Source organism: Dromiciops gliroides, chromosome 4 (assembly GCF_019393635.1).
Source record: "Dromiciops gliroides isolate mDroGli1 chromosome 4, mDroGli1.pri, whole genome shotgun sequence".
Classification (NCBI taxonomy): Eukaryota; Metazoa; Chordata; class Mammalia; order Microbiotheria; family Microbiotheriidae; genus Dromiciops; species Dromiciops gliroides.
The window spans coordinates 372,166,008-372,179,181 of NC_057864.1; the positions used below are offsets into that span (position 1 = coordinate 372,166,008).

Below are 13,174 nucleotides of genomic sequence, written 5' to 3' on the forward strand. Positions count from 1 at the left end.
GCAAACCAGTCCACAGTTGACATTAAGAGTGTGAGAAGAATGATAAATGCTGTATATAACCTACATGGAATCAACTACTTAATGAAAATCAACTATTTAAAATTCACAGACACCATTTAAGCTGACAGAATGCTAGTCTTTGTATTATACACAAAATGTATAATATCCTGATAGCAAAGAACAACAGTGTTTTTCCACAATATTACTTACTTGAATAATTAATGCTTTCCTAGTGCTGATGTCTACTTTTTACATTTTCTCTATTTACAATTAGATCTCAACAAATTATTCTTCTGTAATATTTATAATAATTTGACATAATTATAAATAATAATATTTATAATAATTCAGAGAATGAATGTAATTTAGCTCATCATTATATTTCTCATCTTTGAAAACCTATTGGGTTTTCCTAAGCCACAGTTGAATAGTATTATTTATTTATTTATTTTTGCAGGGCAATGAGGGTTAAGTGATTTGCCTAGGGTCACACAGCTAGTAAGTATCAAGTGTCTGAGGCTGGATTTGAACTCAGGTCCTCCTGAATCCAGGGCTGGTGCTCTATCCACTGTGCCACCTAGCTGCCCCTGAATAGTATTATTTTTAAGAGTACTGCTTTTGTAATATATTTTTTAAACTTTTTTAAAAATTCGTTTTAAATTTTAAAAAATTTCAGTAAAAACAAAATGTAGCCTTGGTAATAAAAATTATTATGGCAAATAAATGCTGATTAAGTTGATACAGATTTATGGATTTTAATCTATCAATGGATTTGATCTGAATTTATTTAAAATAAAGTATAGCTCATAAAACATTCAAAATAAAGAACAAGCACAGGTTGGAAAATATTTATTTTTCATTCTTAGTTTAGTAACAAATGTTGAGAACCATCAAAAACTTATTTACAAATATATTAATTGCTAAATTGCTTTTAGTTTTCTTCCAGAAGTATTTATGAAATATGTTCAAACCATAGCAATTACCCCATTAAAATGAATAATCCTTGTTCTTTACATGACTCTTAAATATCACTTCTATCTCCCTGCCAGTGGAAAGACTTACCTCTTTTATCTAATGCAGTATTTTTGAAAAGTATGCAAAATCTTAATGTACTCTTGACAGAGCTGTGAATTAGTCTAGCATTCTGTAAAGCAATTTAGATCCTTTCCCCAAAAGTCACTAAACTGTACATGCCCTATGACTCAGTGATACCACTTCTAAACTCATCCCCAAAGACCTATAGGAGAAAGACCCATATGTATATTTAAAAAATATATTTATAGCCCTTTTTTGTGTTGTAGTAAAAAACTGGAAAATAAGGATGTGCCTATCAGCTGGGGAATGATTGAAAAAAAGTGTATATGAATATAAAACATTGTTATTGCATCACAAGAAATTATAACAGTGATAGTATTAGAGAAACCTTGGAAGATTTGAATGAAGTAATCAGAACCAGAAGCCAACTGATACGACAAATAACATTATAAAGACAAACAACTTTGAAAGACATAAGAACTCTGGTTAATGAAATGACCAACGATGATGCCAGATGTCTGATGATAAAGCATTCTACCCAATACCTGACAGAGATATATAGTTGTAGAATCATATGTGTATACACACACACACACACACACACACACACACACATATATATATTTGAACATGAGGACTGTGTCAATTTATTTTGCTTGACTATGTTTATGTATTGCAAGGATTGTATTTTTCTTTATTTTATTGAGTGAGGGAGGCATATGGGAGAGAGAAGTGTAAGGGCCTAAAATTCTAGCTATGATGTCTAAAATCTAATGAGTGGTTGCCTTAAATTAGAAGCTTTAGCAAGAGTTTAGAGTTTTAAGTATTTATTAAAGTACATCAGGAGTTGGTGAGGAGAGAGAGAGAGAGAGAGAGGTAAAAATCAAACTTCATCTAACTATATCTAAGAGAGCCCAGCATCTCACCCGCCAAAGCTCAAGTCAGGAACCGAAAATCCCTCGCCTCAGTGGCTACTCCCAGAACCTCTTGTGAAACAGGAAAAAGGGCCGTCCACACACACACAGCTCCAAGCTAATTGGTTGGTAATTTTGATTGACACAACCAACAGGCAGTAACTTCTGGACACTAAAGTCACATGGTTTCCAAGTCACATGCTTTCTCCTCATGGCGGAGCTTCTCTGCAATATCTTTCTCAACAGGTTGGTAGAGCTCTAAATCTCACAGAGGATAGGTAGGGATACTGTTGCCAAAAAATGAAAAGATACCAAAAAAGGGTCATTGAAGCATATTTTTAAAAATTCACATGTAGCTCATATAAGCTTTGTGGATCCTTATCCCAACTCTCATTCTCAAAGAAGAGTTCAGGGTCCTGGTGGAAGGTTATATCTCTACTTCAGAGTCCTAGGGACACTCCTAAGGAGGAAGGAGCAATTCTTTAGTGCCATTTGCTTGAGCCCTCACCGTTGGTTTCCCCTCTCCCTCCTGTACCCCATGCAAATGATCAGTTGAGAATAATTATTGTCAGCCAATTTTAACTAGCTTTTAGAAAGGAGTATTTACTAAGATGGCATAGGAAGAACAGGTGGTGGCACAAAACATCCCTGCTTTCCCCATCATAGTCTCTAACATACTTTCCTACAAGTATAGAGTGTAGAAGAAAGTGGGCTCAAGTTTAGCACGTGTGGAAAAAAGGAGCAATAGTTCCTGGCTCCTGGAAGTTCTTTTCTCCCATTCATAGGTTGCTAAAGAACTTCCCCTTAGGGAAGTTGTTGTTTCTTTACTGGCATGTTTGTGAAGCTGAGTCTATCCCATCTGTCCTTGATTCCCAGTGCAGACACTGCTGTGAGCTAATCTGAAAATGCCTCTGGGACACCAACAGGAAGATATTCCAAGATCCCTCAAACCCTCCAAGACTTGCAAGATCCTCTCCTAGCCAAGGAGAAGGAGAAGAAAGCTAGCTGGGAGGAGACCTAGGCCAAGGCCAAAGCAGAGGCATCTCCTTTCCCTCATGTCCCAAACCGTAACAGCTCCGATCAAAGGGGTTCGCTGGAATATCACACTTGTTTCAAATTCTAGAATGACTCTAGTTCTAAACCAGCTTGACAGTTTATAGATGACCCTTGGGGCATGACCAAATTTCTCTAGTCTATTGGAATACCATTCCTATGCAATATTATCTCAATTTCAAAGATTTTTTTTTGGATTTAATCTAAAGTCTATAATTGAGATTGATTTTTTCAATTTACTTTATGTGAGGTGGGATGACTTGATTGAATAAATCAATCAAACCCAGCCTTATACATAGAAGTAACAGAAGGAAGCTCATTAGGAATTACAAATGCATGACAGCTTTGAAGTAACATATCAAATTCATTATAGACCTCCCCCAGAAAAGCAATTTGTATATAATAGATATTGGCATTTTTACATGTAATCCTTTTTCTATTCTACTGTGTTTATAAATGACAATGTTTCCTTTTTGTGTGTGCATTAAGTTTAAAACAACAAAAAATTAAAATTAAAATATTAAACTTCTGAAATTGAAAGGAAAAGTATTAAAATGGGCATAGTGGAAACAACAATGGATTGGGACTTCAAAGGACTTATGACTTTCTACATGGTGTGATCTTGGGCAAGTTCCTTTCACCTCTTCATTTGTTAAGTAGGAAGATGTACCTGAATAATAAGCATATTTATGTGATATTTTCGGATTTGCCAAGTATTTTACATCTGTGACCTCATTTTATTCTCTTAACAACTCTATGAGGAAATAGTATAGTTATTATTATCCGTGTTTTAGAGATGAGTAAACTAAGGCTTAAAGAATTTGAGAGATTTGACCAGGGTCATGCAAAGAATGTCAGAAGCATGGTCTAAATTGCCCCTAAAATGGCTTAAATTCTTAAAGAAATGATGATAAGAGGTAATGCAATTATTAATTTTCCATTTTTTTCTGATCCAAGATGTAACATTCCATTAGAATGAAGGTTAAGACTTATTATACACACACATACAAATATACATATGTATAAGCATATACACACATGAAACAGGGCAGGGTTTGTTATATATACACACATATACATATATATTATATATGTGTGTATAGTATTATATATTGCATACATTTCCAAAATATTTTTTCAGCAGCTGGTGCATTCAAATTGCAGATAATAGTAGTAGTTGAGCTCTCTTCTTTAAATACCTCAAAATTAGAATAAAATGCTTATTTAGTAGACTAATATTTGGACTATATTTTAGAGACAGTAACGAGGTTTCCTAATTTATGTTGTAATAGCAGTGACCCTCTTGTCAAGAAGGGAAATTTTTAAAAAATCCTGAAATGCAAATTTTGCCAATGGCTATTTTTTTTCCCCAGTAGAAACTCAATATGCATTTCTGTTTTGTTTTTACCTCTCTTCTTGATCCATTTATTTTAGCTTGCAGCTGACTAAAAATTTTCCCTGGCATGAGATAAAACATATCTACCAACAATGTTGACAGGTGAATGTGTTGAGGCTGCTTGAATGACTAATGTGGGGTGGGGTTCACAAGTCTTGAAAAAAGCTATTAAGTTGAAGATTCTGATAATTAAAGTCCTATGGGACTAAATATTATTGTAAAGATGAATGAATGAATTCTGGTTGAAAATAAGTGTTACTACAAAAGAGGTCAAGGGAAGAGAAAACTTTGAACAAGTGTTACCATTATAGTTTGAATCTTGTTGAAGGATACAGAAGGAGAGGGTACTGGGATATTTTATATACTTCTTTTTACCCAAGAAAATTATTTTATAAAAAGAGGCAAAAAAATATGATAGTCCCTTACATCATAATTTATATATTTGGATAAAATTTTCTATACTTTCCTGGGCAAATAAACTTAATATAGTTGACTTCTTATTTATTAGAGAGGCATCTTAGTGTAGTAAAGGTAAAGTCATAGGACCTGGATTCAAATACAGAAGCTGTCATTTACTGGCTGTGTGACCTTGGGTAAGTCACTTAATAGCTTTAGATTCCCTCATTTGTAAATGAAGAAGCTAAACTAGATAATCTTTCTGATTCCTTCTAGCTCTAAATCTCTGATCCTCTGGAAGGAGACATTTCAGGGATAATCTGAATCTGTGGAAAATGCAAAAACCATGAGTATTTGTTGACAAGAAGCACCACGACACAGTGAGTTTCAGCTAGGTGCCCTAATGCATGTAGTGCTGGATGTGGATTCAGGAAGATCCAAGTTCAAATCTAGTCTCAGATACTCACTCTGTGACCCTGGGCAAGTTGATTATTAGCCTGAGTGTCTTCAACTATAAAATGGGGATAATAATAGCACCTACCTCCCAGGGTTTTTGTAAGGACCAAATGAGATAATATTTGTTAAAAGAAAAAAAAAAAGAAAGCACTTAGTACAATGCTTGGAACATAGTAAGTGCCATATAAATACTTATTTCCCCTTCCCCTTATTTGGAAACTTTTATTCTAATATGGAAATATTTGATATGCGAGAAATTCACATTAATTCTAATAATAATAATATCAATAATCACGTGCCTTCTTGCCTTGAAAACAGCTCAGCCCTGAAACCCTGCTTTTTTGTGCCTGTGCCTCCCCTTACGCTTCAGTTTTAAATAAATAAATAAATAAATAAAATTTTAAAAAGATATATTTTTGCAGGGCAATGAGAGTTAAGTGCTTGCCCAGGGTCACACAGCTAGTAAGCGTCAAGTGTCAGAGGCTGGATTTGAACTAGGGTACTCCTGAATCCAGGGCCGGTGTTTTATCCACTGTGACACCTAGCTGCCCCCCACCCCCACCCCCTTACCTTTCATTAAGACCATTATTTGCAGAGAGGACGCATACTTTTACCGATAGACATTTTATTTACATGGGATTTCCTCATACCAATGAAATCCCTGATAATAACAGCTAAAATTTCTATAGCATTTTAAGGTTTTCAACTATATTAATTAACTCATTTGATTCTCATAATGGTGATGCAGTTTGATTAATTTAACATTCACATCTGGATGGTGATTTAAGGTTTACAAAAATCTTTCCAAAGTCTTCTTTTTTTCTATTTCATTAGTGTGAGAGAACTCTTGGTATTAAAGCTGATACCACCAATGCAAAAAGGCACTAATTCCAAGGCCACTCTCTATCTAGTATGATTCTCTGCCTCTCAAGTACAATTTTTAGCACAGTCAATTGGGCAGGAGACCATCACACAATCATTTCAGTTCCTTTTTAAATGTTACTAACTTAATTTGGTCTATTTTGGCTCCCTTTGAAGCTTTTATTAACTTTGTGTATTTCCTTCCCCAAAATTCCATTACTAATTCTGCTAGGTCACTGGATAAATATGCCAGGGAACAAAGAAGATAGAAGTCAGAAGGCATAAATATTATGATGTATAATGAAATTTTATACCCATGGATAATGCCAAAGAAGATGACATAGGACTATGCTCTACAACTATAGTGTTTTTTCCAGCCCAAATCACATGCATATTCCTCACCATACAACACTGAAATTCTATATGACAAAAATCATGGACAGTGAAATTCTGTTATGGTCTAACTCACTGGTACAGGCACACAATGGGACTTTAAGGTTCTTGTCTGTTTTTCTGATAAAGCAACCAACAATGGTCAGCAAATTATGATCTCTTATCCTTCGGGATAAAGAAAGGGGAGGGGAATTCTTTCTGAAAATAACAGTGGCATAGATGAATTAATACTCCTACATGAGAAATAACTTGCCCTCCTCCCAGCAACAACTTCTAGCAAACACAATCTTAGGCAGGGTATAGTTTTCTAGAAGGGAACCATACTGATTACGAAAAGGGGAATTTCCTAGTCAGAAATAATCCCAAACTAATTTGTTTCTGAAAAATAATCTCACTTCTTTGTCTTAGAAGTGCCTTCACAGACATGTAAGTTATCCTTCTTCTATTTCTCCTGAAATTAAGATACAGTGGTGTACCGATTGGAATGACGCCACCTGCTGGAGACACTGTAGCAAAGCTCCGCCATGAGAAGAAGGCCTCTGAGGGCAAGCCATGTGGTCAAGGTCCTTAGCTTCAGGAAGTGATGTTTGCTCGTGGGTACTGTCTAGCGAAGCTACCAGTCAATCAACTTGAGGAGCCTCCCATTTCTGGGAGGAGGACACAAAGTAGGAAGCTGACACTGGTGGAGGGGTTCTGGCTCTTTTTGGTTCCTGACCTCGTCATGGTGGGTCGGATGATAGGGTCTCTTAGAAATAGTTAGATTTTTACCTTTCTCTCTGATCCTAATGCTCTTTAATAAATACTTAAACATTTAAATACTCTTGCCAAAGCTTATAATTTATTGGCGACCACTCATTAGATTTTAGATAGTTTAGCTAAAATTTTAGCCCCTTACAGTGGGGGTACTTGAACTGGGGAATCATTCCCCCATTTGCAAAGACACACCTGCTTTGATGGGAGAGGAGCAACTGTGAAGATTAGAAGAATTAAGTATAAACAATTTAAAGTCAAATGAGTAACAAATGTACTTAAACAGGATCTTTTATTGTATATGTCTTCTTTGATGGGAACATATTTAAATATAGTAGTTATTTTTTATGTTTCTTGAAGAACTTACATTGGCAGTTTTATGTTGTAATTAAAGACCATGATGACCTAATGTAGCTATGGAGTTAAGAAACTCAAGATGCAGGAAGCAAAGGTTTGCATACAGTTAATTTATCATGTAAACAAAATATGTAGCAGCCAAGGGATACAGCTTAATTTTATTAGGGCACATTTCATATTTGGCTATTATCTCCAGGCACACACAAATGGGACTTGCCTTTGTCTGAAGCTATGATTGATTCATGGCTATGTTAGTAAAATGCAGGAATAAACTATAATATGCATTTCTACTACTGCTGCTCGTGCCATTTGCACTTAACCCAAAGATATCATAGTACATTTTCAGTAACAGAATCCTGGAATTGCAAAAGACTTCAATTTGAGGCAATGAAACATATCCCATTCCAACTCTGCATCATTTCAGGCAAAGTGCTTGGAAAAGGAAGGCAATGTTAAAGTGGTGGGTGATTCTAGAAAATACAAAGCTTCTGAGTAAAGTCAAGACTGGCTCTTTGCCAGGCCACTTTCTACATATCATTTCCTTCTACCCCACAGTTACCTGATACCTACCCTGAATTGCTCATCCAATTCCTATTTCCCTCAGGTGCCTGTCTCTAAGCTATCTCACAAGCTTTCAGGAAGGACTAACCTTCATTAATCTTCAAACTTTAATCTTTCTCTCACCTTATATATCCAATTAATGAACAAGAATTGTCTTCCTATATCCATGACATCTCTCTTCTCTGTCCCCTTATTTCAACTCACATGATCTTCCCCCTACTTCAGTCCCCTTATTAGGAGTCCCATGTTTCATATCTATAATGGATTAAAGAGAAGTTAGAAATATCTGGGTTTATTTTTGGAAACAATATCATGAAGTTTAGCTCTCATGCTTTTATGTAGAAGTAGATCTGAACAGATCATTATTTGGACTAATTATGAGTGAATCAAGTAGACACCAAAGGTGGATAAGCAGCTCTGAAAAGGATTCACAAGCCCCCTCCTAGAGGTGCTAGTCCTTCCTGAACACCAACGCCCCCCTCCCCCCCAACCTGCTTCCAACTAGTAAGTGTCTGAGGACGAATTAGAACTCAGGTCTTCTGGACAGTATGCCTGGTGCTCTCTCTACTATGCCACATAGCTGACCTTTTATATCTTTGTATACTTAGCACTACATCATAGTTCTGTTCACACAGTAGGCTTTTAATAAATGCTTGTTGAATTGAATCAAATCAAGGTGCCCACTAAACCAATTTTGACTCACTCAAATCGATTAAAAAAAACACCCCCAAACAATAGCCTTCCATATTCTGACAAACTTAAGTACAAAATACAATTTCCATCCCTTTTAACAGTAAAAAGCATACTAGATTTCAAGTCAGAAGACCTATTAACACTAAATGCCAGATCTTGGGCCAGTCAAAGGTTTGGTTTCATTATCTGTAATGAGTCTATATTTGCATTACCTACCTCACCCAGTTGTTTGGAGGAAAGTGCTTTGTAAACTTTAAAGTACTACCTAAATGCAAATCATCATTGGAAAGTCTTTTAAAACTATTTTTATTTGGACAATGCGAGGGTTATTCTAAAAAATTCTGGAGAATATAAATGACAGCTTTTCCATAGTCCCAGAAAAATGACTCAATTTTATTTACCAATGACTTTTTAGGACTGTAGATCTGCAGGATGCAAAAACTATATGCTTTATCTGTTGAAAAAGACAGAGGGAATTAAACATGAGAGGTCTGACAAAAGAGCTCAGGATTTGGAGATAGGCAATTCAGATTTCTACCAACTTTACTAGAGATGCACAATCCTTTAACCTATGAGCCTAGGTGTCTGCATTTGTAAAATGGTGATAAGAATAATAGTAGTATTTACCTCCAAGGGCTCTTGTTGGGAAAGTGCTTTGTAAATCCTATAGCTCTACAGACTTATGAATTATCATTATTACTAAAAACCTGAATCCTAAGTTTCCTCCCTACATAAGTAGATAACTAAGGTTATATTTAGTACACAACAAAGCAAAAACCTCAAAGAGAAAACTAGCCAGCACTATCAACCCTACTTTCTTCAAAGCTCTTGAATTTGTGTCCTTACTGATAGCATCAATACTTTCTCTTCTCTTTATCAGCCCAGTACTTTAAAGTGCTCCTCAGAATAAACTGTGGAATGAGCCTTCAGGCAAACTCTCTGCTTCATTTCCATAGCCCTTCCCACTTGCTGTGGCTTGGGTTCCTGTTGATTTAGGGATTTAACTCTGTGCCTGCCAATTCAGGAGCTGGGGCCTAGGTGGAACCCCCACTACTCGATCTCCTCCCCTCTGTATCTCATAGAGAAGATATGCCTGCACACATGTGCTGCTCTAAGCCACCAACCTTTTAATGAAATCAGTGCAATGTTGGAAGGTACCTGGCACATTCAGCAGGTGAGCAGGTGTGTTCCACTTGGACAAACCTTTAAGACTTGGCAGCTGCCAAGCTGTTACAAGGTATAATTTTGCCTCTTAGTCTTGAGTTTGTATAGAAAGAAAAAAAAAACCTACCAAGTTTTTAATAGGAGTTTATGGAGAACAATTCTGAAATGGCATGTTAAGAAGGTCACAAGAAGGAAATGCAAAAGAAATATGAGAGACAGTGAGGGGGGTGGGGGGTGGGGGTGGACAACACACATAGAGAGCTAGATAATGGCACAAATTATGGTGTTTCATAGTTTTGGGGGCTCTATAGTATAGTAGTTATTGTAGCAAACCAAGTACTAGACTAAAGTCACTTAAGTCTGTTTGCTCCTCTGAAACCAAAACTATTTTACTGAAATAATTAAATACAAGGTGTCCCAAAAGTTTTAGTGTAGTTTTAAGCTTTAATAGCTTAAACAGCTATTTTGACCTTTAATAGCTAATAAAGCTTAAAACTGAACTAAGACTTTGGGGATACCCAGCATATGGCTCAAGAAACATGATCATACTGAGATTCTCATCATACTGGGAACCTCAGTCATACATTTTCTAAGGTTCTGTCTCTAAGCCCTCAAGACTCACTATATTCCTCAGGTCTTTGGTTATCTGGAACAATAAGAGAGCTTCCCAAGGGCTTCCTTTTAGATATGTACTGATATCTTATTAAAACTTTTCCCTAAGAATACTATAGAGGTGTATAGGATTCTGAAGCTCAAAATCGTTTTAGAAGTTCATCAATTTACATCTTATTATTTTCAGATGAAGCCAAGGAATAGAAGTGATTTGATCAATGCCACACAGTCAGTGGCAAAGTTAGAACTAGAACCCATCTCCTATTCCATGATTCTTTTTTTTTTTTTAACTACAAGTCATTTCTCATTTCCACTTAACAATTAGTCGGATATTTACTATATGCATCATGCTTTTCTAAGTAGAAACAAATACTAACTAGGGACTACACTACTTGAATTTGGATATATCAAGAATAAATTCCTAAACATTATAAGTATCTATCTAAATATGTATATATACATGTGCAGATGTATATATATGTATATACATATGTGTATACATATACATACACACACTATATGTAGATTTACTACATATTCATATTCTTTAAAGTTCAACCAAAGTCCTACCTCTTCTAACTACTCTGGTCCACATTAATTTCTGCTTATCTAAAGCACTTCAGCTTGTACCCTATTATCTGAATATAATTCTTACTTTGATCCCTCAGAAGATTTGTGACTGCATCACTATGGATACTCCCTTTACTGATGCAGATTACAACCCTTTCCACCCCTTCTCACCCGCTACACACTGAAAGAAGTTGTCTTCAATAGTTCCTGTGGCTGAAAAGATTCATCATCAACCTTCTAGTTATGGTGTCGCTTAACCTTGCTAGTATGACCTCCAGATGACAGGAATATAATTTGTCATGGGGCCTAGATTAAAGAACCTCCCAGAACTTGTGCTTCATTTGGCAGAGTCTTAAAAAACCCAGACTCCTCAAGTTCTTTAATATTTTCTTATTTTATTAACAAGAGTAGCAATGGAATTTTATGGTAGAAGGACCCGGAGTCAGAAGATTAGGCTTCAAATCTTGCTCTACCATTTCCTATCTGTGTGATTTGGACACGTCATCTCACCTTTATAGGCCTGCTTCTTCAGTTGTCAAACGAGCAGTTTGGACTAAATGATCTCTAAAGTCCCTTTCAGTAAATATGTCATCCTATGATTCCAAGATTAAATTGGAATAAGCAGGAACAAATCGGAGTGTGGTGCATGGCCAACTGTAAGACTGATTCAGTCTGAGCTGGTCAAAATGACCTAGGGCTACTTATCTTCATTTCCAAGTTTAGAGACAGGTTCAACCCTAGAATCCAATAAAGTAGTAGCTACTGGTTGGGGTTAAGTAGTCCTAGATGCAACAGGAAGCCAGGTAAGTTATCATAGGCAAGGGATGTCCCTTAATTGTCTAGTACTACAACAGAGCTTCACTAAGTGCTGGGATCACAAAAAGGATTCAATCACTCTCAACTGTTTAATTTTTGTTTTGTTTTTTAGTGAGGCAATTGGGGTTAAGTGACTTGCCCAGGGTCACACAGCTAGTTACATATTAAGTGTCTGAGGCCGGATTTGAACTCAGGTACTCCTGACTCCAGGGCTGGTGCTCTATCCAACTGTTTAATTTTTTAACAAAATCCTAACACTGTGAGGACTGACCTCAGATGCCAATCTTTTAAAGGGATTTAAAGGGAGGCCATGTGGGGGCAGGGAGGGAATTAAAATTTACATTAGCACATTCCTATAAATGGAGCTAGATCCTATCCAACAAGCAAGCATAATTTTAAACATTACATTTATCTGTAAATACAAATATCTATATTACTCAACTACAGTCAAGGAAGAGGCTAGAGTATTCATAATCAAAGCAGCAGATTAAGTAATGCGATCAACAAATGAGAGTTACAAATCATCAGTAATTTAACCTGAAAGAAAAGAAACAAAAGTGTACACTCAAGCATAAACACTCCCTTTCTCTCATATATATTTACCTCTTGTGGAATTGGAGATCTCTTTTCTTCTCCATTTTGTTTAGTAGAAAAATAGGAAGAAGACTCTTGTACTATCTCTGATGACTGGACTTCATACTGTTCTAGGATTAAAAACACAGAAATGTGATTTGCAGATATGTATGCAGGGAACTGTGGAAATAATATGAGCAGGCAAGGGTTAAATAAAGCAGATTTTGCTAATGAGGCTGGTAGTCTTCCTTGTTAATGCTATTTCACCACACATATATGCATACATGCATGTGTGCATGCATAAAATATAGACACACAAACAAAACATATGTATATATGCAAATGTATATGTATACAAATATACATCTATGTAGACATATGCACATATAACACACTATTATAATAGTACAATATAATGTATAAGCCACCAAACAAAGTATAAATTATAAAAGATTCTCACAATTACAAATGGTTAGCCTTAACCAGATTTCTCCCTACCATAAACAGAGACACACAATTGGGCTTATAGAAAAACTGTGTGTTCAGATATGGAAGAAGCAAAGGAACTGTCAAA

General features: G+C 35.9%; 1 protein-coding gene across 1 annotated transcript in view; it reads right to left on the reverse strand.

Moving 5' to 3' along the window:
- The window catches only part of AHI1 (Abelson helper integration site 1), a 238,837-nt gene that overhangs the window by 20,574 nt on the left and 205,089 nt on the right, over positions 1–13,174 (reverse strand). The window contains exon 23 of the mRNA XM_043999819.1: positions 12,631–12,731. Within this exon, the coding sequence (XP_043855754.1) occupies positions 12,631–12,731 (101 nt within the window). The remainder of the gene's footprint in view (positions 1–12,630; positions 12,732–13,174) is intronic.